Consider the following 24,976-nt stretch of genomic DNA (forward strand, 5'->3'; position numbering starts at 1 on the left):
CAAAGATACAGTCATTGTGTGGGAAGTGGCCTCAAATACGGGGGGACGTTTTGCCTTGACAGATGTTTACCACCGGGAATGCTGGACTTCGTTTAAGGCCCTGTCAGGGGGTGACCGATGCTTGGGGGCCTGGGACACCTGGAGTGTTCGGACGGAGTTACTCCATCTGTGTGTCTTTTTTTTTTTTTTTTTTTTTTTAGAGATAGGTCTCGCTTTGTTGCTCAGCTGGAGTGCAGTGGCGCAATCTGGGCTCACTGCAGCCTCGACCTCCTGGGCTCAAGTGATCTTCCTGCTTCAGCTTCCTTAGTAGCTGGGACTACAAGCGTGTGCCACTGCACTCAGCCAATTAAAAATTTTTTTTTTGTAGAGATAGGGTCTTGCTATGTTGCCCAGGCTCATCTCAAACTCCTGGCCTCAAGCGATCCCCCCACCTCGGCCTCCCAAAGTGTTGGGATTACAGGCATGAGCCACCGCGCCCAGCCCTGTCTGTGTCTTGCTGGACTCACTGAGTGGGCAGCCCCTTCCCTTACTATTCCAGGGGCTGCCCTGCAGAAGCCACCTCCTCTAGAGGTACAGCAATTTCCATAAAAAGATTGACTTGTTTTGGCCCGAAGTTTGTCTTGAATACCCTGTAGCTGGTTTTAACTCCCCACTCCCCACCAAATATTTCTGGAAGACTCAAACCAAATGAAGTTCTACCAGTGGCATTTCAGGCAGTGTAATGGGCGGCTGTGAAGAAGCTATTCCTGGGCTGGAGCGAGGGGGGTGGTGGGTGGGAGGACAGGGATAGAATGCACTGTCATTGCTACCCTTGGACACCTGGGTGGCCACCCACTCCAAAGCCAACCTTTCCGGTCCTCGAGGCCAGTTCTCATCCCTTGCTTCTCCGGCCCCCTCTACCCCCACCTGTCGTCTTATCTCCCAATCAGCCCCTGGCCCCTGCCCTGCAAAAGGCAGCTGTGTGTGCCTCGATGGGACCATGACTGAGAGACAGGGACCACACAAAGGGGGGCACTGGTGCCTGGTGTTCACTGGGGACGAGGCTGAAGTCACTCCAGCACTCCCTCGTGACCTTCCTGGGCAGTGCCAGCCTGGCCTCTCTGGCCAGCAGCTGCTCAATCACAAACTATTCTTAGAACATCTTCGGGGCACACTGTTTTGACTGGCAGCAGGAGTTTCTGGTTCCCTTGTCCGGTTCAGTCTAGAAATGTGAAGTCTGACGCCTGTGACTCATGGTGCACTGTGCAGACAAGGGGCCACCACCAGGGACTCGGGGAGGAGAGCGGGAAAACGGTGGGGGGTGGTGTGGGAGCAGAAAAGGCATGGGTTCAAATCTGAAGACAGCCTTCCCAACAGTTTGATCTAAATGAGGTCAGTGGGCTTCTCTGGGCCTCAGTTCCCTCATCTGAGAAATAGGGATAATTATCCCAGCTCTGGGTCCCCAACAGGATGGAAGATACCTTAGTTCAAGTGCTGTAAGCTGCTGAGGTCCCTGAACCCTCCTTGGCTGCTATGAATTGCTGCAGGAGGAGGGGTGGGATACGTAAGTTAACAGTGTGGAGCAGAGCTGAAGAGCCGCCCTGAGCGACCGCATGGCTCATACTCCCTGGAGGAAGGGCGGAAGAGACCCGGCAGACCAGGTGGGTGCAGGAGGAATGAAGGATGGGAGGATGCTCAGAACTGCCTCGGAAACTGTCATTCCCTGCCCCAGCCCAGGGAAGATCTGTCCCTGCCCAGGCTCCTCCCAGCCTCTGGGCTCACAGGCCACACTGGTATAGCTTCCAGCCAGCAGTAGAGGTGGACAAAGGCGACCAGTGTCTGGCCTCCACTGGTCAAAAGCCCTTTGTGCCAGATGGCTCTCCCAGTTATCCCCCAGCAAGTGGGGCTGCCACGGGACTGGTCACCCGCACCCTGTGGCTGGGAGGTTCTGGTCTCATTCTCTTGTCTTTCTCTCGGGCTCCCTGATCCCAGCTGCTGTCCATGCCAGGCTCAGAGCCCCACATTTTCCTGAGCAAGCAGAAGCCAACCTAAGTGGGGAAGAGTTCTGAAAACAGGGCCCCAGGGTCCTTTCTGGAACAATCCGGAAAAGAAGGACAGACACCACAGCCTATTCAGTTGTGGGCAGAAGAACTAGTGGAAAGATTCGCTGGCTAATTCTGATGACTTTCCTCTGGATTTCACCCAATACAAAATTTGCAAAGCCAATTGAATTGTCTGTTTAGAGAAAGAGGCCCAGAGTAGAAAATTACAGTTAGAAAAACTCGGCTCTGGAAGGAATTTTTAGAATTACATCTGACCGTGGGTGCTGGAGGCTCTGAATCCTGCACATTGGAAGTCAAAGTGAAGGTGCTAGAAAGGCTGAGTCTTTTTTTTTTTTTTTTGAGATGGGGTCTCGCTCTGTTGTCCAGGCTCGAATGCAGTGGTGTGATCTCGGCTCACTGCAACCTCCCCCTCTGGAGTTCAAGCAATTTTCCTGCCTCAGTCTCCTGAGTAGCTGGGATTACAGGCACCCGCCACCACACCTGGCTAATTTTTTTGTACTTTTAGTAGAGATGGGGGTTTCACCATGTTGGCCACACTGGTCTCAGACTCCTGACCTTGTGATCCACCTGCCTCAGCCTCCCACAGTGCTGGGATTACAGGTGTGAGCCACCGGGCCTGACCTGAAAGGCTAATTCTTAATGACCTGGGAACAAATGGCTGGAGGATGCAGAACAGAAGTGTCTTGGTCTCCCCTCCCTCAGCCCATGCAGAGACTATCTGGGCTCATGAAGCTTCTTGCAGTTTCTCCAGGCCTGAAACTCAAAGTTGTAGCTATCAAAGCCCACAAGATAGATTCTGCTCTTTCTCACATAGGAGTGGGGCTGGCAAGTGAGTCAGAGTTTAAGCAAAGCCAGTCCCATTTCCTAACAAGCACTGGGTGAGAAACTTTTCCTGGCACTAAGTACCGCACAGAATCAAGACTGAAGGGGCTTCCTCCTCCCAAGGTGAGGCTACCTCCGCCCAAGGAGTGTCTATCTAGCACTCTGATCTTACTTGGGGACCTGTCCCTTCCCCTACTTTCAGGCCACATGAACTGGATGGAGGAAAAGTGCTCTGAGCCTCAGGGGTGAGAAGGAGTCACAGACCTGGACAATCAACGTGCTGTCCTGTGATTGGGTTAGGGACAGTCATGTGACCCAGCTGGAGCCAATGGGACTCATTTCTGTGACTGATGGAACTCTTGGAAGCAGACAATCTGCACTGAAGTTTCAGACGGAAGAAAATGAAGCCTGGCTGGGTGCGGTGGCTCGTTCCTGTAATCCCAGCACTCAGGGAGGCCGAGGCGGGTGGATCACCTGAGGTCAGGAGTTCGAGAGACCAGCCTGGCCAACATGCAGAAACCTCGTCTCTACTAAAATTACAAAAATTAGCCGGATGTAGAGGCAGATGCCTGTAATCCCAGCTACTTGGGAGGCCGAGGCAGAAGAGAACTGCTTGAACCCGGGAGACAGAGGCTGCAGTGAGCTGAGATTGTGCCACTGCACTCCAGCCTCAGCAATGGAGTGAGACTCCGTCTCAAAAAAAAAAAAAAAAAAAAAAAAAGAAACTTGAGCCAAGGGCTGCCATGCTGCCATGCTCAGGCTGGAAAGGACACCCAAGAATGGTGCCCACAGAGGAAAACCAAGTCAGGGGTGGAGGAAACAAGGCCTGGATCCAGCTGAGCCCCAGCCTCGGCCTCCCAAATTGCTGAGATTACAGGCGTGAGCCACCGAGCCTGGCCCCAAATTTGTTTTGTTTTCTGTTTTTGAGACGGAGTCTCGCTCTGTCGCTCAGGCTGGAGTGCAATGCCACAATCTCAGCTCACTGCAACCTCCGCCTCCCGGGTTCAAGCAATTTTCCTGCCTCAGCCTCCTGAGTAGCTGGGACTACAGGCACGCACCACCATGCCCAACCACGCCCAGCTAATTTTTGTAGTTTTAGTAGAAATGGGGTTTCACCATGTTGGTCAGGTTGGTCTTGAACTCCTGACTTCGTGATCCACCCACCTAGGCCTCCCAAAGTACTGGGATTACAGGCGTGAGCCACTGCGCCTGGCCTCTAAATTCGTTTTCTTAGGTTACTTTGAGTTGAGTTTCAATTGCAAATGGAAGGTTACTACTGAATCCATAAGCTAAATTGTGTTGAGATCTAGAGGAAGCTTTTCTGGCGCCATGCTTGTTCCCTAGGAAATGTTTATCTCTAACCAGAACTGCGGCCACACTCCCTCCCCAACGCATCAGGGACCTGGGGCCAAACTCCTAAGCAGCCTGAATGAAGCTGGAAGGGAGTCATGCACCAGCCTGTACTCTCTAGGAATATTGGGCCAATTTAAAATTTTTTTGTAGAGACAGGGTCTCACTATGTGGCCCAGGTTGGTCTCAAACTCCTGGCCTCAAGTGATCCTCCTGCCTTGGCCTCTCAGAGTGCTGGGATTACAGATGTGAGCTGCCATGCCCAAGGGCAAGGCATCATTTTCTTTCTTTCTTTTTTATCACTCTCTCTTTTCTTATCCTTTTTTTTTTTTTTTGTGACAGGGTTTCACTCTGTCACCCTAGTTGGAGTGCAGTAGTACAATCTTGGCTCACTGAAGCCTCGACCTCCTGGGATCAAGCAATCCTCCCACTTCAGTCTCCTGAGTAGCTGCGACCACAAGTGCATGCCACCACACCCAGCTAATTTTTGTACTTCTTGTAGAGAGGTGGTTTCACCGTGTTGACCAGGTTGGTCTTGAACTCCTGAACTCAAGTGATCCTCCCACCTCTGCCTCCCAAAGTGCTGAGATTACAGGTGTGAGCCACTGCACCCAGCCCCAAGGGCACCAATTTCTGAGAGGAGAGGGCCCAGCAGTGACAAACCTGCATGGTTCTGCATTGTCAACTCACAGGGCAAGAACTAACCAAAAATTTCCAAACATAACTGGATTTTAAAGGTTGGGGCATATGGGTAACACTCCGCTGCCTCTCCCTACACAATCCATCTGGCTTTCCAACCCACACGCCCTGTTTTCACAAAGTTTCTTCTGGGTTTTGGAGGAAAGAACTGAAGCCTCTTCTGTACTAAGCCTTGGATAGAAGAACTGGAAGGCAGGCCCAGAGCCTGGAAGACCCTCTCAGGGGAGAGAAGGCAGCTCCAACACCGCGGGCACAAGGCTGTCTTGCAAAGAGCTCACAGCGTGGGCTCTGGGGCCAGGCTACCTGGGTTTGAGCCCTGGCTCTGCCTCTTCTTAGCTGAATGACCCTAGGCCGGCGCCTCCATTTCCTTAACTATAAAATGGGAATGATGATGCCTCCACCCCACAACAGCATGCGGAGAGCTCAGGGAGATATTCTGTGGGAACAGGACCCAGCGCGTGTTAGCTTCTTAGCAGATACTAACGAGACCAGAGGTGTTAACCCTGTATCTGAAGAGCTTTGGGGGTCCATGAACCTCCTGAAATTGACACAAATTTTACAGATTTCTCTGGGGGAAATTTCAGGAGGTTTTATCAGAACCTCAAAGGAATCAGTTGATGCCAAGAACCACTGAAGTAGCTTAAAGTCTAGTTGAGGGCAGGGACGAGGTCACTCTCTTTTGGGGGGTTCTCCTGAAGGCCTGACTCTGCATGCATTATGCAGTAACCCATGCTTATTGGACAGAGGGCTACATAGATGAGTCATCAGAGAACTGCGTAGACTGGGTGGACCCAGGGCCACTCGACATCTCAAGAGCTGAGGTCTCAAGCTTAAGATGCACAAACCACCCTCTACCTCCCTACCCTTATTTCCTGTCCTCAAAGGCCCAGAGATGCACCCCACCCCCCGAAACACACTCAAGCAAGCTCCTGAGTATCAGCCACTGGCCCAAGCCTCTCTCCTCTCACCTCCCGCCCTCCCCAAACCTCTCTGCCCAGAGACCCCCAGGAGGAACTCAGCATTCGGGAAGGGAGATGAACTCAAAGTCGGAGGCCAGGCCAGACGTCTCAGCAGGATGTGGTTAGTGACAAGCCTGGCCCTGGGAGCAGGTGCCAAGGAGGAAAAGTCAAAGGACACTTGAACCGCCAGGTCAGCCGAGCGCAGAAGCCAGCAGCGCATCACTTACAGTCGCTTGATGCCCGACTCCGGCTGGGGGGACGTCCTCGGGTGGGCGATGGGTGGGGGTTGGGGTATTCGATTTTCCTCTTCCATTTCTTCACTGGAAGGAGATGAGAGGCATGAGATAAAAGAGTCAAAAGTTCCTTGAGAACTGGAACATTCCAAAAGAGAACTGGAACATTCCAAAAGAGAACTGTCTGATGGTCTGAGAGGGTGCACGTTTTTTAGGGGACCCGCATCTGTATTTCCAGTTTATTCTGAAGAGTCCAGCCAAATAGAACCACTCCCCGTTTCCTGTCTTTACACAGGCTTCCCTGTCTCTACACCTCTGTGGTTTCTTCTACCCAGAATATACCCGTCACCCCTCAACATCTCCCGTATCTAAATACTACCCTATCCCTCCAGGAAGGCCCAGTTCAAATGCTGCCTCCTCCAGGAGGCCTTCCGATTTCCACCCCATCTACAAACCAGATCTCTCCCACTCTCCCATCTTTTTTTTTTTTGAGACAGGGTCTCATTCTGTTGCCCAGGCTGGAGTGCAGTGGTACAAACATAGCTCACTGCAGCTTTGACCCTGGACTGAAATGATCCTCCTGCTTCAGCCTCCCAAGTGGCTGGGACTATAGGGTGAGCCACCACACCTGGCTAATTTTTCAAAATTTTTGCGTACAGATGGGGGTCCCACTATGTTGCCCAGGCTGGTTTTGAGCTCCTGGGTTCAAGTGATCCACCTGCCTCGGCCTTGCAAAGTGCTGGGATGACAGGCGTGAGCCACCACACCCAGCCTCTCCCATCTTTGAACATCCAGTGTACAGTCAGTAAACCTTTCAATAAAAATGTGTGGTATTATATTTTTTATGCCTCTCTGATCTTCCCCACTGGCGCAGGGACCACCTCTGGTGCATGAGTCCTTCCTTCCAGCTTTCTATTCAACAGATATTTGTTGTGCACCTACTATGTGCCAAGCTCCATTCTAAGTACTGGGAACTCAGCCATGGACAAAATAAATAAGACTTCTGGTCTCATGTTGCTTGTGGTCTCATGTGGAAACCAACAATAAAGCAAGCATGAGAGTGAACAGGATAATGTAGGAGGTGAAAAGGGTCACAAAGACAGTCACACCGGGGCCGGGTTTCATTCATTCATTCATCTAAAAAAGAGATGAGGTCTCGCTTTGTTGCCCAGGCTCGTCTCGAATACCTGGGCTCAAGCAATCTTTCCGCCTCGGCCTCTCAAAATACTGGAATTAAAGGTGTGAGCCCCGGTGCCTGGCCTGGGCCCAAGAGTTTCAGAAAGGGGTCGTGAGCTTGTATGTAAGTTCTTTAGGCCAGAGAGGGTACCCAAAAAAGACACTGATGAGATGCTTATCTTCCAGGGGGTAAGAAGGTAACTGTACAGAAACTCTGGCTAACCTCAGTCAGGAGCCAGCTTGGGCCGTCCAGCCCCAGGGACACTTGCCTCTTGTAGTAAGCCAGCTCCTCCTGCAGCAAGAACAGCTTGGACTTGAGCTCGTTCCTCTCGTGCAGCACATCCCGCAGCTCCTGCAGGGTGAACCGGGGGCGGTTGGGGTCCTTGAGCTCCATAGCCACCTTCTCTGCGTCGGAGATGCTCTCCTCTCCAACCGGCTCTGTCTGGAGGAGGCAGAGATGCTGCTAATGAATTCTTGGCAGCCACTGCCAGCACCCACTCTCTATCCTGAAGGAGCCCGAATTCTCCCCCTCCCCGGGCGCCAGCAGCCTGCGGAGGGTGCTATTTTCAGCACTCGCGGGCGGCCCCTGCTCACGTTCTGTACAGTTTCCCTCTGGAGGCGGAAACCAGCGGCCACCTGTTCATTGTTCGCCTTCCCAATAGCCGAACCCACGGACCCCGCACCTCCCCACTTGACTTGGGGTTTCATTACAAACATGACAAGGCATCCAGGGAGGAGCTGTCACACCTCCCCTGCCCCCACCCTCGTCCATCTGCTGCTTCCCCTTCCAGGCCTCCTTTCATTTCCTTACTAAGACCATTGCTAATTTGGCCAGAGTGGCTGGAATCTCAGCCCACACACAATTCTCCATTCCTTTTTCATTTGACAGTAAGTCATATCCAGTTTCCCTGTTGTTACGGGCCTTCTGGTTAAGTCCTTTCCTCCCCAGTGGCTTTGGGTATCTGGAGTTCAGTGGAAGCCCGACGGGGGTGCACACTCGGTCATTTCTCTGTGACGCGGGTGACAGGCAGATCCCAGCATCATGCCAAGTCACCTGCCCCAGGTCACACCCACACCCACCCTCTCACCACCTTGCACAGCAAGGGAGCCTTTTTAAAAAAACGTGGTAAAATATACATAATCTACAATTTACCATTTGAACCTTTTAAAGTGAACAATTTGGAGGTGGCATTTAGTATACTCGCATGTCACACAACCACCACCTCTGTCCAGTTCTAGGACATTTTCTTCACACCAAAAGGAAAACCAGTACTTATTATTATTTTATTTTATTTTTTTCTGAAATGGAGTTTCACTCTGTCACCCAGGCTGGAGTGCAGTGGCATGATCTCAGCTCACTGCAACCTCCACCTCTTGGGTTCAAGCGATTCTTGTGCCTCAGCCTCCCAAGTAGCTGGGATTACAGGTGTGCACGCCGCACCAGGCAAATTTTTTTTTTTTGAGGTGGAATCTCACTCTGTCACCCAGGCTGGAGTGCAGAGGCACGATCTCAGCTCGGCAAACTCCACCTCCCAGGTTCAAGCCATCCTCCTACCTCAGCCTCCCAAGTAGCTGGGTTTACAGGTGCCTGCCATTATGCCTGGCTAATTTTTGTATTTTTGGTAGAGACAGGGTTTCACCATGTTAGCCAGACTAGTCTTGAACTCCTGACCTTAAGTGATCCACCCGCCTTGGCCTCCCAAAGTGCTGGGATTACATGCATGAGCCACCGCACCCGGCTGAAAACCTGTACTTATGAAGCAGTCACTCTCTACGTCCCTATCCTGAGCCCGTGGCAAATGCCAGTGTACTTTCTATGGACTGCCTACCGTGGACATTTCCCAGAAACAGAATCATACACTAAGTGGCCTTTTGTGCCTGGTTCCTTTCACTTAGCGTGGTGTTTCCAAGGTTCATTCATGTTGCAGCACACACCAGCACTTCACTCTTTTTTTTTTTTTTCTGTGAAATGGCATCTCACTCTGTCACCCAGGCTGGAGTGCAATGGCACGATCTCAGCTCACTCCAACCTGTGCCTCCTAGGTTCAAGCGATTCTTCCGCCTCAGCCTCCTGAGTAGCTGGGATTACAAGCACCTGCCACCATGCCTGGGCTAATTTTTGTATTTTTGTAGAGACAAGGTTTCACCATGTTGGTCAGGCTAGTCTTGAACTCCCAACCTCAGGGGATCCACGCGCCTCAGCCTCCCAAAGTGCTGGGATTACAGGGGTGAGCCACCGCACTGGCTCACTTCACTCCTTTTTTTTTTTTTTTTTGAGACAGAGTCTCGCTCTGTTCCACAGGCTGGATGGAGTACAGTGGCACGATCTTGGCTCACTGCAAGATCCGCCTCCCGAGTAGCTGGGACTACAGGCGCCCGCCACGACGCCCAGCTAATTTTTTGTATTTTTAGTAGAGACGGGGTTTCACCGTGTTAGCCAGAATGGTCTCAATCTCCTGACCTCGTGATTCGCCCGCCTCAGCCTCCCAAAGTCTGGGATTACAGGCGTGAGCCACCGCACCGGCTCACTTCACTCCTTTTGATGGCTGAACCACATTCCACTGTACAGACGTGCCACAGTGTGTTTATCCGTTCTGCAGCTGATGGACATCTGGGCGGTTTCCACTCTTTGGCTAATGTGAAGAGCAATGCTCAGAACTGTATCAGTGTGGACACTTCTTTTGAGTTCTTCTGGGTGTTTACCTGGGAGTGGGACTGCTGGGGCATAGGCTAAGTCTGTGTGTAACTGGCTGAGGAACTGTCAAACCGTTTCCCACAGCAGCTGCTCTATTTTACAGCAATGCACAAGGGTTCCAATTTCTCTACCTTCTTGCCAACAGTTATTTTCCTTTTTTTTTTTTTTTTTTTAATCACAAGGAAGCTTTTGCAAGTCAGCCAGTCAATCTACAGGTGGCCCACACTCTCAAGGTAATGGAGCGTCCCCAACACTCCTGAGCCACCAATGTCCCGTGACCAACCAGGAGTGGACAGAGGTCAGGACAGCAGTGAAAAAGCTCCAGAATGGGGAAAGGGAGAGGGAAATAGACGTCCCTCCCCACCTCAAGAAAAACTCCATAGGCCTAGCACCACGGCTCACACTTGTTAATTCTAGCACTTTGGGAGGCTGAGGCAGGAGGATCACTAGAGCCCAGGAGTTTCAGACCAGCCTGGGCAGCATAGCAAGACCTCATGTCTACAAAAAAGAAAAGAAAGAAAATTAGCTGGGCATGGTGGCTTGCCCCTGTAGTCCCAGTTACATAGGAGGCTGAGGCATGAGGATCGCCTGAGCCCAGGAAGTGGAGGCTGCAGTGAGACGAGATTGTGCCACTGCACTTAAGGCAGTGTCTCCAACGAAGTGAGACCCTGTCTCAAAAAAACAAAACAAAACAAACAAAAAAACCCATAGCAGCACAGGGAGAAGGGGACTAACTCCAGCCTGGATGTGCCCTGGACAGGAGGCTGAGGGATTCCAGAAGGCAGAGCCAAGAAGCTTCACACCCTGGGGGAGGCTGGAACCGGCTGTTCTGGGAAAGGACGCGTGAAAGGAGACACCACCCACTGCTGGGGCACTTCAGGTGACAGCAGAGCCACGCAGCAGGCCCAGGTTGGGGGAGCAGGCTGACGCTGCCCAGCCTTGGGGTCGGAGTCAGCACGGGGCAGCAGAAGAGGGGCCTCCATGCAGCGGGAAGCTGAAATCTGGCCCGCGCCGCCATTGCAAGCTGTGGGCAGCTGAGGGGCCTCTTCCCACCCAAGAACAAGGGGAGGAAATGTTGGAGGATTTAATTTCCAAAGAAAGTATTCTAGGCGTCTGCTGATACCACAATTTAGGCGGGCTGTGTCCTCAGAGGACATCTTCAACGTCCGATCTCCTCTGCAGCGCCTCCAGGGATGCTCTGGAACCACCTGGCAGCCATACACTCCATGTCTCCACCCAAGACCACATAGAGCAGGCGACGGATATGCGGCCGGCATTCAACCGCACCAGTTCTCCTCTTTCCCTGGCCCAGCTTTACCAAAGAGCAACCCTGGACATCTAGTTAGCCAACATTTACTGAGCGCTAACTTTGTGCCTTGCCAGCCACAAAGCTCAGCCCTGGGAACAGAGTCAGACAGATGGGGCCAAACTGAAGAAATACATAAATAGAAACTTATGGCCAGGTGCGGTGGCTCAACACCTGCAATCCCAGGACTTTGGGAGGCTGAGGCGGGCGGATCACCTGAAGTCAGGAGTTCGAGACCGGCCTGGACAACATGGTGAAACACTGTCCCAACTGAAAATACAAAAATTAGCTGGGCAGCCGGGCGCGGTGACTCACGCCTGTAATCTCAGCACTTTGGGAGGCCGAGGCAGGCAGATCATGAGGTGAGGAGTTCAAGACCAGCCTGGCCAATATGGTGAAACCCCATCTTTACTAAATAAATACAAAAATTAGCCGAGCGTGGTGGTGCAAGCCTGTAGTCCCAGCTACTCTGGAGGTTGACGCAGGAGAATCACTTGAACCTGGGAGGCTGAAGTTGCAGTGAGCCAAGATCGCGCCACTGCACTCCAGTGTGGGTGACAGAGTGAGACTTTGTCTCAAAAAAAAAAAAAAAAAAAGAGCCAGGCATGCTGGTGGGCATCTGTAATGCCAGCTACTTGGGAGGCTGAGGCAGCAGAATCGCTTGAACCCAGGAGGTAGAGGTTGCAGTGAGCCAAGGTCATGCCATTGCACTCCAGCCTGGGCGACAAGAGCAAAACTGTCTCAAGAAAAAAAAAAAGAAGAAAGAAAGAAACAAACAAACTTACAAAGTGGCCTAATAAAAGAGGTGCACCACCAGGCGTGGTGGCTCATGCCTGTAATCCCAGCACTTTGGGAAGCTGAGGTGGGTGAATCACAAAGTCAGGAGATTGAGACCAGTCTGCCCAACATGGTGAAACCACGTTTCTACTAAAAAATACAAAAATTAGTCAGGCGTGGTGGTGGGCACCTGTAATCCCAGCTACTCGGGAGGCTGAGTCAGGAGAATTGCTTGAACCCAGGAGACGGAGGTTGCAGTGAGCTGACATGGTGCCATTGCACTCCAGCCTGGGCGACAGAGTTAGACTCTGTCTCAAAAAAAAAAAAGAAAAACAAAAAAAAAGGTGCACAGACACCAAATCTAACTGAAGAGGATCAGGGAAGATGTTAGTCGGATGTGGTCTCTATGCATGGAGTCTTGAAGAATGTGTAGGAGTTCACCAGGAACTCTAGGCATTAGTGGTATAGACCAGAGGTTGCAAACTAAGTCCTTAGAACATCCCAGTGCTGCTGGCCCACATTTTGTTTGGCCCTCAGAGTGTTCTAAAACTCTGTTGAATTAGCTGCCAGCTCTTTCAGATCAGATTTCATCTTGAAGTTTGTGTTTTGGGCTTCCTGTGGAAAGTGCACTGGAAGATCGGGCCCCACTGGCAACGGACAGGCTGTTTCTGAGCAGCAGCTGCTCCCTTTTCCATCCCCTTTCTCCTTCTCCTGCCTGGACCCCACAGGCAGCAGTGGTCCCCGCTGTGGACCTGAACCCTAAGTTTCCTCCAGCCCCTTCCTCCCTAGACAGCTTGGATCCTGCCTTTCATAGCAGGCCAGGGCCTTGCCTCTCCTGTGTCTCTGGGAGGGACCATCTGACAGCCATCCCCACACCCTGGGGAAAGAGCAAAGCCCTTCAAGGGAACTCCCAAACCCTCACCTCTTGAGAGGCCTCTGGGCAAAGCCACCCGCCCCTCTGTCTGGGCTTTCATCTCCCCATCTAGCCCTTGATAGCCCAGAAATATTTCCAAGGGCCCTTCCCACCCAGGTACTCGGGGATTTCTGTGAACACACACTTTCAAAGCCACAGGAATTTCCTGCTCACTCCTATTAGATTTTCCTTAGAAAACCTACTAGGGCTTCCTTAGAACCTGAGTTCTTTTTTTCTGGAGAAGGGACAGTTCATTTCTGGGGAGGAATGGCCTGATTCTTTTAGAGTTTGGGGAAATCCCAGCAAGGTATGCAAAGTCCTTGCTCTCTTTTTTCTTATTTATTTTATTTTTATTTCATTAGAGATGGGGTCTCACTTTGTTGCCCAGGCTGGTTTCGGACTCCTGGGCTCAAGCAATCCTCCTGGCTCAGCCTCCTGAAGTGCTGGGATTATAGGCGTGAGCCATTGTGTCTGGCCCCAAAGTCCTGACTCTGTTTTTTTGTTTTTTGGTTTTTTTTGAGATGGAGTTTCGCTCGTTGTCCAGGCTGGAGTGCAGTGGCGCGATCTCAGCTCACCGCAACCTCTGCCTCCCAGTTCAAGCGATTCTCCTGCCTCAGTCTCCCAAGTAGCTGGGATGACAGGCATGCGCCACCATGCCTGGCTAATTTTGTATTTTTAGTAGAGACGGGGTTTCGCCATGTTGGCCAGGCTGGTCTCGAACTCCTGACCTCAGGTGATCCACCCGCTAAGTTCTCCCAAAGTGCTGGGATTACAGGCGTGAGCCACCGTGCCCGGCCTGACTTCTAATACTATCACCTGAAAGCGCAGGCAGAAGGACAGCCCTGGGCTCCAGCTTCTCCAGAGGCCACCAGGCAGTGACCGCAGTGCCGCGGGCAGCCCAGGACTATCCGGTTCAGACCGAGAGAGACCAAGGAGGCTCTTTCCAAGATGGCAATCGAGCCCCATCGGCCCTGGTCCTCCTAGGCTTACTCCATGAGGCACCGGGAGTCGGCTCGAGTTAGCTAAGATAAGCCGGGGCCTGTTCTGTGGGGTGTCTGCTGATCCCTGGAGGCACTTTGGGCACACCTTCAGGGCGATACCCTGAGGCCTCAGCTGCTTCCCAGGAAGGCCCAAGAGACCAATTAACAAGCCATAGGACTGCCCAGAGGCCTTAGGGAGGCAGCATCCTGGGCCAGGGCCTCCATCCCGAGGCCTTGGGAATGCTCCTCGCTGCCTGCGTGCCTCAAAGCACCCTGCCCTCCCACGGCAGCCCCTTCACGGTACTTCTGAGCAGCCCCTGGCCCAGCAATGGGGAACGACTGTGCTCTGGTCACACTTGGCACCTCCAGGCCTAGCATAAATTCAATACATAAATTCTGCCTGCCTTTCAGCCAGCATACGCCTGTCTGCTTTCCCAATGCAGGCAGCCCGCACTTTACAAAACAAACACAAAACCTGTTACGAAATCAAAACAGGTTTTCACCAGGCACGGTGGCTCACGCCTGTAATCCCAGCACATTGAGAAGCTGAAGTGGGCGGATCGTTAGAGGTCAGGAGTTCGAGACCAGCCCGGGCAACATGGTAAAACCCTGTATCTACTAAAAATACACAAAAATGAGCTGGGTGTGGTGGCACACACCTGTAATCCCAGCTACTCGGGAGGCTGAGGCACAAGAATTGCTTGAACCCAGGAGGCAGAGGTTGCGGTGAGCCGAGATCACGCCATTGCACTCCAGCCTGGGTGATGGAGTGAGACCCTGTCTTAAAAAAAAAAAAAAAAGAAAAAAATTGATGGCTGGGCACAGTGGCTCATGCCTATAGTCCCAATACTTTGGGAGGCCGAGGCAGGCAGATCATTTGGGGTCAGCGGTTCAAGAGCAGCCTGGGCAACATGGGGAAACCCTGTCTCTATTAAAAATACAAAACAGCCTGTCATGGTGGTGGGTGCCTATAGTACCAGCTATTCGGGAGGCTGAGGAAGGAGAATGGCTTGAACCCGGGAGGTGGAGGCTGCAGTGAGCCGAGATTGTGCCACTGTACTCCAGCCTGGGTGATAGAGTGAGCCCCTGTCTCCAAAAAATATATATATATATATATATAGTCTGTGAAAGGCAGGAAACCTTGAGTTGAAATATGAGGACCTCGATTAATGAGAAAACATGCTAAGTGAAAGAAGCCAGGCAGGACCACATGTTGTAGGATCCCACTGATGCCATGTCCTGAACAGGTGAATACACAGAGGGAAACAGCCTGATGGTGGCCAGGGGCTGGGGGAGGGGAGGAGGCCGCTACCGCAGGAGCAGGGGTTTCTGATGGGGGTGAAGGGAATGTTCTGGACAGTGGTGATGAGCACACAAGAGCTAAAGTGCGTGGCATATGAATTATATCTCAATAAGGAAGTTATAAAAATAGAAAGAGCCTTGTCTCCTGGTGATCACACGGCAATGACAGTGACACAGCTCAGAAAGAATTGCGTGGCAATGATGAGAGAGATTCCTTTCTAGCTCTGTAACCCTCTATAGCTCTCACGTCCTCCAAATCCTGCCCTGGGACAAACCCCTGACCCCAGCCACGTGCTGCACGTTCTCCAGCCTGGCTCACTGTTCCCCCTGCCCGGAATGGCCTGTCCACAGTCCACCCTGGGACACGCTACCCAGCCACAGGATCCGGCCTGATGCCTTCGAGGTCTGTCCTGACCTGGCCTCTTTTTTTTTTTTGAGATGAAGTCTTTCTCTGTCGTCCAGGCTGAAGTGCAGTGGCTTGATCTTGGCTCAATGCAACCTCCACCTCCTGGGTTCAAGCGATTCTCCTGCCTCTGCCTCCCCGAGTAGCTGGGATTACAGGCACCCACCACCATGCCCGGATTTTTTTGTATATTTAGTAGAGACAGGGGTTTCATCATGTTGCTCAGGCTGGTCTTGAACTCCTGACCTCAGGTGATCCAACTGCCTCGGCCTTCCCAAGTGCTGGGATTACAGGTGTGAGCCACTGCGCCCAGCCCTGTCTCTGCCTCTTGACTTCGCCAAGCCCTCCCCTGATCTTATAGTCCTCTCTCCCAGCTGCGCGAAACAGCGAACCTATGAGTCAAGCTCATTCCCCTCCTTTGTCAGATGGTGAAACTGACCACCAAAGAGATGGACAGGCCCAGGTCACACAGCAGCAAGTGGTGAAGCCACTCACTGCAACCTGCAGCTCCCTGTGCGACTGACAAGCATCCTGAACTCACACAGCTGCAATGGATGGATGTGAACCCAGCAAAGCTGCCCCGAGCCTGCGAAAGCGCACTGCAAAGCAGCCCTGTGGGTTCACATTACCGCAGCCTGATTTTACTCCCTCATTTCTCCCCTGCCCCATTGGCTGCCAGACAGGGAAGCTGAAACTGACAGGCAGTCAGGCCAAGGTGTGAAACGTCCCTTGTTGCTAAAGAGTCCTGGAACAGGGCTGGGAGTCCTGATGTTCTTGAGACCTGGGTTTGGCCCGGGGCCTGCCTGGCCAGGAGACTGGCCTGAGCTCTTGTGGGGCCTGAAGGTTGGAAGGGGCACACTAGGAGCAGGGGGCAGGGCAGAGGTGGGGACCGCCCCACGCTGGGCCTGGAGGTTATGTCTTTGGCACCGGCCTCCTTCCCACTGCCACAGATTGAGTTCAGCCCTCACCTTCTCACCTGGGTTACTGCAAAGGGCTCCTGACAACCATCCACAAGCTCCTTCTCTGTCCTCCAGTGTAACAGCTGAGTGTGTCGCCAGCCTGCTGAACCCCTGCGAAGGACCCGCACCCCCGCTGCTCAGAGCTCTGTGTGGTCCCTGGGTGCCGACTCCCCAGCACTGCAGACCACAGCTGTTGTCTCTACCTGGCCTTTATCCTTCCCTCAGGTCTTTGTGCTAAGTCACCGCCATTTTCTTCTGGAGAAAGACTTCCCTCCCACATTTAGTCCATGTGGCTTGGGTCGCAGCCATGTGACTCAGGAATAAACATGCATATTCTAGGTCTCTGGCCACAACAGTTGCTTCAGTGATGGGCCAATGAGGATTCCCTGAGGCTTTTGCTGGGACTCCAGGGAAAGAGGCCATTTCTTTTGACTGGGTTACATATGTTGCTATGCTGGTCAAATACTAGTGGCGACTGTATGGCAAAGAGCCTGGCTGAGAATGACAACAGCACAGAGGAAAGCAGGGCCTGAGAAGGTCAGAGCCACATTCCCAAGAGCAGCTCGTGAGCACCTGGAGCCAGCCGTACCTGAAGCCAAATTCACTCAACCAGGTTTTAGCCACGAAATAATAAATTCTTTTTTCCCCCTCTCTTAAACCTTTTCTTTAAAAAAAAAAAAAAAAGGAGTCTCATTTGTTGCCCAGGGCTGGAGTGCAGGGAGCTTATCTCAGCTCACTGCAACCCGGGCCTCCTGTTCACGCATTCTCCTGCCTCAGCCTACCGAGAAGCTGGGATCATACAGGCGCTCGCCACCACGCCTCCGGATAATTTTTGCATTTTAGTAGAGACAGGGAGCCACCCATGCCATTGTGGGATGGTCTCATCTCCTGACCTCTGGACTGCCTGCCTCCCAAAGTGCTGGGATTACAGGTGTGAGCCACTGCACCTGGCCCCATTTTTTTTTTTTTTTTTTTTTTTTTTGAGACAGAGTCTCATTCTCTTTCCCAGGCTGGAGCGCAGTGGCACAATCTCAGCTCCCAGCAACCTCCCACCTCCCGAAGTTCAGCGATCCTCCTGCCTCAGGGCCCCTGCAGTAGCTGGGATTACAGGCACGCTAATCTCACCATGCCCAGCTAACTTTTTGACGCATCTCGCCTTCTGTCACCCAGGCTGGCAATGCAGTGGCTGGATCTCAGCTCACTGTAAGCTCCGCCTCCCTGGTTTACGCCCATTCTCCTGCCTCAGCCCCTCCCGAGTAGTTGACTACAGGCGCCCGCCACTTCTCGGGCCTCTCGCTAAGTTTTTGTATTTTTTTAGTAGAGATGGGGTTTCACTGTTAGCTAGATGGTCTCGACCTCCTGACCTCGTGATCCGCCTGCCTCGGCCTCCCAAAGTGCTGCTGGGATTACAGGCTTGAGCCACCACAATCTGCCAACTTCTTGTATTTTTAGTAGAGATGGGTTTTGCTATGTTGGCTTGTGGGCTGGTCTTGAACTCTTGACCTTTAGGTTATTCAATTCAGCTTTGGCTCTCCCAGTTAGATTACAGGCGGAGCCTCACCACGCCTAGCCTTTTTTTTGAGACAGACCATTTGTCGCCCAGGCTGGAGAGTGCAGTGGTAATCTCAGCTAACGGCAACGTCTGCCTCCTGGGTTCAAGCAATTCTTCTGCCTCAGCCTCCCGAGTAGCTGGGACTACAGGTGCGCGCCACCACGCCTGGCTAATTTTTTGTATTTTAGTAGAGATGGGGTTTTGGCATGTTAGCCAGGCCTGTCTTGAACTCCTGAGCTCAGGAAATCTGCCTGCCTTGGCCTCCCAACTCTTAAAACCATTTTAACTTAGGCTTATGTCATTTTTAGACAAAAGCAGCCCTTAACCGCTCCTTTTTTTTTTTTTTTTTTGAGACAGAGTCTCACCCGTCGCCCAGGCTGGAGTGCAGTGGCTTGATCTCAGCTCACCACAACCTCCACATCCCGGGTTCAAGCAATTCTCTTGTCCCAGCTCCCCAAAGTAGTTGGGATTACAGGCACGCACCACCACACCCGGCTAATTTTTGTATTTTTAGTAGAGATGGGGTTTCACCACGTTGCCCAGGCTGGTCTCGAACTCCAGGGCTCAAGTGATCCACCCACCTCAGCCTCTCAAAGTGCTGGGATTACAGGTGTGAGCCATCATGCCTGGCAACTACTCCCTTTTAAGACTTCTCTCCCTGACCTTCCTCATGTATATCCCAGATGCCTGTCCTGTCCTACAGCAAACCTGGCAGGATACTTAATGACTGTACTGGGACTTGAACCCACCTGACTGTGAGCTTGTCTGTCCTACCTCCCCTACCTATAACTCAGGTTACTAGCGCAGGGTCTGCAAACTTTCTTTTTTTTTCTTTTTTCTTTTTTTGAGATGGAGTTTTGCTCTGTCGCCCAGGCTGGAGTGCTGTGGCGTGATCTTGGCTCACTGCAAGCTCCGCCTCCTGGGTTTACGCCATTCTCCTGCCTCAGTCTCCCGAGTAGCTGGGACTACAGGCGCCCGCCACCATGCCTGGCTAAGTTTTTTGTATTTTTTAGTACAGACGGGGTTTCACTGTGTTAGTCAGGATGGTCTCTATCACCTGACCTCATGATCCGCCTGCCTCAGCCTCCCAAAGTGCTGGGATTACAGGCATGAGCCACCGCGCCCGGCCTACGTCTGCAAACTTTCAATAGCTCATAAATATCTTCTGGGAGAAACCACAAGCCTGAGTGTGTCCCTAAAGTTCACTCTACTTTTGTGAAACAGCATCTCCATTTTCCACATTTCTACCTGTCAAAGTCTTAGCGTTGTTAACACTGATGCCCAGCTTCAGGAACAGCTCTTCCCTGAAACCCCACCTCCCCACCTCTGCTACGATGAAGGATGTCACCCTCTGTGTTCCTGGCACAGTCTGGGGGCACATTTAAGGATCAGACACCTCGCAGCCCTGGGCCTACCTGGATGTTAGCTGTGGCTGTGATGGACAGCTCTGGCCACGTGGACAGTAACATGCAGTGTTGTGCAACCATCACCAATCTCTAATTCCGGATCATTTCCATCACCTCCAAAGGGAACCCCATGCCCATCAGTGTCACTCCCCATTCCACCCTCCCCCAGCCCCATTCGGACACCCATCTACTTTCTGGCTCTATGGATTTGCCTGTTCTGGGACATTTCATGCAAATGGAGTCGCACACTGGCCTTTTGGGCCTGGCTTCTTTCACTCCGCATGATGTTTTCGCGGCTCATCCGTGCTACCGCGTAGCCCGGGCTGCATTCCTCCTTAGGGCTGAATCGTATCCCCCCGTATGGACAGACTGTTCACCCATTCATCCGCTGATGGACGTGTGCGTTGTTTCCACCTTTTGGCAACTGTGAATAGTGCGCTACAGGGTCTTACTCTGTTGCCCAGGCTGGAGTGCAGTGGCTTAATCATGGCTCACTGCAGCCTCCAACTCCTGGGATCAAGTGATCCTCCTGCCTCATCCTCCCAAGTAACTGGAACTACAGGTGCCACCACACTTAAGTTTTTCTTTTTTTTGAGATGGAGTCTGACTCACTCTGTTGCCCAGGCTGGAGTGCAGGGGCACAATCTCAGCTCACTGCAACCTCCGCCTCCCAGGTTCAAGCGATTCTCCTGCCTCAGCCTCCCAAGTAGCTGGGATTACAAATGCCCACCACCATACCCAGCTAATTTTTGTATTTTTAGTAGATACGGGGTTTCACCACGTTGGCCACGCTGGTCTCAAACTCCTGACCTCAAGTGATCTGCCCGTCTTGGCCTCCCAAAGTGCTGGGATTACAGGTGTAAGCCACCACACCCGGCCCAAGTTTTTTTTTTTTTTTGAGACGGGGTCTCGCTCTGTCACCCAGGCTGGAGTGCAGTGGTGCGATCTCGGCTCACTGCAACCTCCGCCTCCCGGATTCAAGCAATTCTCCCGCCTCAGCCTCCCGAGTAGCTGGGACTACAAGCATGGGCCACCACGCCTGGCTAATATTTTATATTTTTAGTAGAGATGGGGTTTCACCATATTGGCCAGGCTGGTCTCGAACTGCTGACCTTTGTGATCTACCCACCTCGACCTCCCAAAGTGCTGGGATTACAGGCATGAGCCACCGTGTCCAGCCAAGTTTTTAATTTTTAAAGAATTTTTTGTAGAGATGGGGTCTCACTATGTTGCCCAGACCAGTCTTCAGCTCCTGGCCTCAAGTGATCTTCTTGATCCCTTTGCCTCAGCCGCTCAAAGGGCTGGGATTACAAGTGCAGGCGACTGCACCTGGCCTTCATGTAAAAGTTTGAACACCTGTTCTCAATTCTTTTGGATATGTGCCTAGGAGTGGAATTGCTGGGTCATATGGTACCGTGTGGTACTAAGGTCTGGACTAACTAATGTCTGCCTCCCACACTAAACTGTAAGCTCCATGTGGACAGGGATCATGTCTGTATTTTGCTCGCTATTTTATCCTCTGGGCTGGCTACATGGTCAAAAATCATTGGTATGAATAAATAAATAAATGGCAGGTGCCTAATAACCACCACTGAGGTGGGAGAATGCAGAGTCTGGGGTTCCAGCCCCTCAGCTGTGTGTCTTCAGGCCAGTAGCTTGACTCTCTGAGCCTCTCATTTTCTCTCTCTCTTTCTCTCTTTTTTCTTTTTTTGAGACAGGTCTGGCTCTGTTACCCAGGCTGGAGTGCAGTGGTGCAATCATGGCTCACTGCAGCCTTGAACTCCTGGGCTCAAGTGATTTTCCTGCCTAAGCCTCTCAGGCAGCTGGTACTACGGGTGTGCACCACCACGCATGGGCTAATTAAAAAAAAAATGTTTGTAGAGAACTGGGGTCTTGCTATGTTGCCCAGGCTGGCCATTTTCTTAAGTATAAAGGGGAAAACAAGGCAACCCTGCCTGCCTTGAGCCAACCCCCAGACTTACCCTCCACTACCACCTCTGCACCCAGCTTCCTGCTCACCTCAGGCTCCTCCTCCCCATTCTGGCTGTGCTCCCCCTGCAGCCTCTCTCGCAACTTCCCCAGCTCTGCTCGCAGACTGCCCATCTCTTGCTCCTTGGTCTGCAGGTCTGCCTCCAGCTCCACCTTCTGTTCGATCAGGGCTTTCCCCTGGGCCTCCACCACCGTGACCCGGTGCCGAAGGTCATGGTTGATCTTCATCAGCCGTGTCTGCTGCTGCTGTAACTGTACAAAAAGGGAGACCATTGTGCAGGGCTGCTACCTGCAGTAGCTCAGGTTGTGCACTGCACAATGGCAAACCATCCTTAGGTGTGCCATTTATATTGCAGACATCTTTGTTTGAAAGTTGTTCATATTCTTATAACTGATGATGCTAGAGATGGGCAATTTGTGTATTTACTATGACAATTTTATGGCAAATGGAAGCGTGTCTTGCTAGAATTAATACATTATGAACATTTCCCAACAGATGGAAGTAACATGACTTCAGAAAGGGGCATTTTTCTCTGATTTACACAGAAACACTGTATGGGTTCCTGGAGCATGCTGGACCCTGCTAAGTCTGCTCCCAGAGAGGCATGAAGTTAGGGGGCTGGAGGAGGCCTTGGGGTCAGAGCTAAGGCTGCCAAGGCCTCAGGACCTTCCCAGGAGGTGGGAGGAGCCTGCTCACTGGGCAGTGCCACGTTCCCTCCTGCTCTGCCAGTGAAGTCTTGCTGTTTCCAGGCTGGGCCCGCCAAGCCATGAGCAGGATCCACACCCCACGGAGCCCTAAGAATGATAGCAAGGGAGAGAAGGGACCTGCTGAGTGGAGGGTCTGGTCTCTGGCTGGCAGCTACTGGCTGGGAGGGTGGACACCGGTCAGGGGTATGTCACTCACAGCCTCGACGTCCTCATTTTTCAGGCCCAGCTCCCTGTCTTTGGCACGGATCTCATCGCGTTGTTTGTCCACCACCTCCTTCAGCTTCTTCATCACCTGCCGCTCCCGCTCTGACATGCCTGGGTGGGCAAATGAGACTGGCAGGTGAGCCCACCTTACTCCTCTGTGGAAATCATCCACCGCTTCTGCTGAGGATGAAACTGAGATCTCAGTGGGCCCCAGCCTCATCCTCTACCCCCTCCACTCACTCCCTTCACCCTCCCCCGTGCCTGCTTGATATTCCTTGATTCCCCCTGAGCTCACTCCCACCTTGAAGCCTCTTCCTTACCCATTAGTCCCTTCCTTCTCACCTCCCCATGGCTGGTGCACCTCATTTTTCAGGCCTCAGCCCAAACGTCACCTCTTCACAGAGGCCTCCCTTCCTCTGACCACCCAGTGACGGCCTCCACCTCCCACCCACCCGATACGTTCATTTCCCTGCATGCCTGACCCACCATGTATTACCTTTATGGCACTTTTTTACAATTCCTATGTGTGTCTTACATTCTTTTTTTTTTTTTTTTGAGACGGATTCTCACTTTGTTGCCCAGGCTGGCGTGGAGTGGTGCAGTCTTGGCTTTCTGCAACCTCTGCCTCCTAGGCTCAAGTGATCTTCCCACCTCAGCTTCCCAAGTAGCTTGAGGCAACAGAAATGTGCTACCTCGCCTGGCTAATTTTTGTGTTTTTAGTAGAGATGGGGTTTCACTATGTTGACCAGGCTAGTCTCAAACTCCTGACTTCAAGTGATCTACCCACCTCGGCCTCCCAAAGTGCTGGGATTACAGGGGTGAGCCACCGCGCCCGGCCTCTTACATGCTTTTATCTGACGAAAGATGACACAGCACAGTGATTTACAGGGTAAGCTCCAGCTCAGACACTGGCTCTCCTATTTATCAGCGGTTTGGTTTGGAGCTAGTGTCTTGTGCCTCAGTTTCCACCTCTATAAAGTAGTGATAACAGTCCCCACAACTCATAGGGCTGTTGTGAGGATTGATTATGTCAACCTAAATAATAAACAGAGAAAGTTCTCTAAAATAAGAGATGGGCCAGGCACCGTGGCTCACGCCTGTAATCCCAGCACTTTGGGAGGCTGGGGCGGGTGGATCACCTGAGGTCAGGAGCTTGAGACCAGCCTGGCTGACAAGGTGAAACCCTGTCTCTACTAAAAATACAAAAAAAATTAGCCAGGTGTGGTGGTGCATGCCTGTAATCCCAGCTACTCGGGAGGCTGAGGCAGGAGAATTGCTTGAACCTGGGAGATGGAGGCTGCAGCGAGCCGAGATCGTGCCATTGGACTCCAGCCTGGGTGACAAGAGCAAGACTCTGTCTCAAAAATAAAAAGTAAATAAAATTTAAAAATAAAATAAAATAAAAGATGGCCATACATGTTGGCTCATGCCTGTAATCCCAGTGCTTTGGGAGGCTGAGGCAGGAGGATCACTGAGGCCAGGAGTCTGAGAGCAGCTTGGGCAACATAATGAGACCCTGTTCCTACAAAAAGATTTTTTTTTTTTTTAACTAGCCAAGCATAGTGGTGTCCACTTGTAGTCTCAGTACTTAGGAGGCTGATGAGGATCACTTGAACCCAGGAGTTTGAGGATGCAGTGGGCTCTGACTACACCACTGTACTCCAGGCCTGGGTGACAGAACAAGACCCTGTCTCAAAAACAAAACAAAACAAAACAAAACAAAAAAAACCAACCCAGAAAACAAAATAAAAACTGTAATCCCAGCACTTTGGGTGGCCCAGGCAGGCAGATCACCTAGGTCGGGAGTTCTAGACCAGCCTGACCAACATGGAGAAACCCCGTCCTTACTAAAACTACAAAATTAGCCAGGCGTGCTGGCACATGCCTGTAATCCCAGCTACTCGGGAGGCTGAGGCAGGAGAATAGCTTGAACCCGGGAGGTGGAGGTTGCAGTGAGCCGAGATCGCACCAGTGCACTCCAGCCTGGGCAACAAGAGTGAAACTCCATCTCAAACAAAAAAAAAAAAAAGAAAAGCTATTTGGGAGTAGAGTGTTGCAATGGGAATCCGCCTGCCATAGTAAACTATGTGTATTCAGGGAGGTAAAGGAAGACAAAGATTTTTAAAGGAAAAAATAAGGAGGGTTATATAATTGTTTAAAGTATTAATAATTATCCTTGGCTATAAAGATAGATCAATAACAAGGGTGACTGTAGTCTGAGGCTGGACCGGCTACTGCCAGGCAGACGTCGGGCAGAAGTCTTTTTGTGTAAGGTTACAAAGGCCTTTGTGCAAAGCTGTCGTTTTTCCACAGTCTTTTTTGTTATCGGGCATGCAAGCGTGAAAACCCTCTCTTCATGGCCTTCCCGGGTTCCATTTGTCAGGGTTTTGGGTAACACTGGTGACCCCATTTTGATTCAGACAACTTTCACAGTTAATACACACAGAGCCCTGAAGATGGTGTCTGGCACACTGCAGGCGGGCGAGGTCCACCCTCATCCC

At 51.9% G+C, this 24,976-nt stretch overlaps 1 protein-coding gene across 4 annotated transcripts in view; it reads right to left on the reverse strand.

Annotated features, from left to right (window-relative positions):
• Positions 1-24,976, reverse strand: part of RILPL1 (Rab interacting lysosomal protein like 1) — a 56,383-nt gene that overhangs the window by 6,697 nt on the left and 24,710 nt on the right. For all 4 annotated transcript variants that reach the window (XM_003907337.5, XM_017946305.3, XM_017946304.3 and 1 more), the window contains exons 3-6: positions 22,468-22,586; positions 21,594-21,815; positions 7,551-7,723; positions 6,100-6,192 (exon numbers count right to left, since the gene is read on the reverse strand). In XM_003907337.5, the coding sequence (XP_003907386.2) occupies positions 6,100-6,192; positions 7,551-7,723; positions 21,594-21,815; positions 22,468-22,586 (607 nt within the window). The remainder of the gene's footprint in view (positions 1-6,099; positions 6,193-7,550; positions 7,724-21,593; positions 21,816-22,467; positions 22,587-24,976) is intronic.

The sequence above is a fragment of the Papio anubis genome, chromosome 9 (assembly GCF_008728515.1).
Source record: "Papio anubis isolate 15944 chromosome 9, Panubis1.0, whole genome shotgun sequence".
NCBI classification, from domain to species: Eukaryota; Metazoa; Chordata; class Mammalia; order Primates; family Cercopithecidae; genus Papio; species Papio anubis.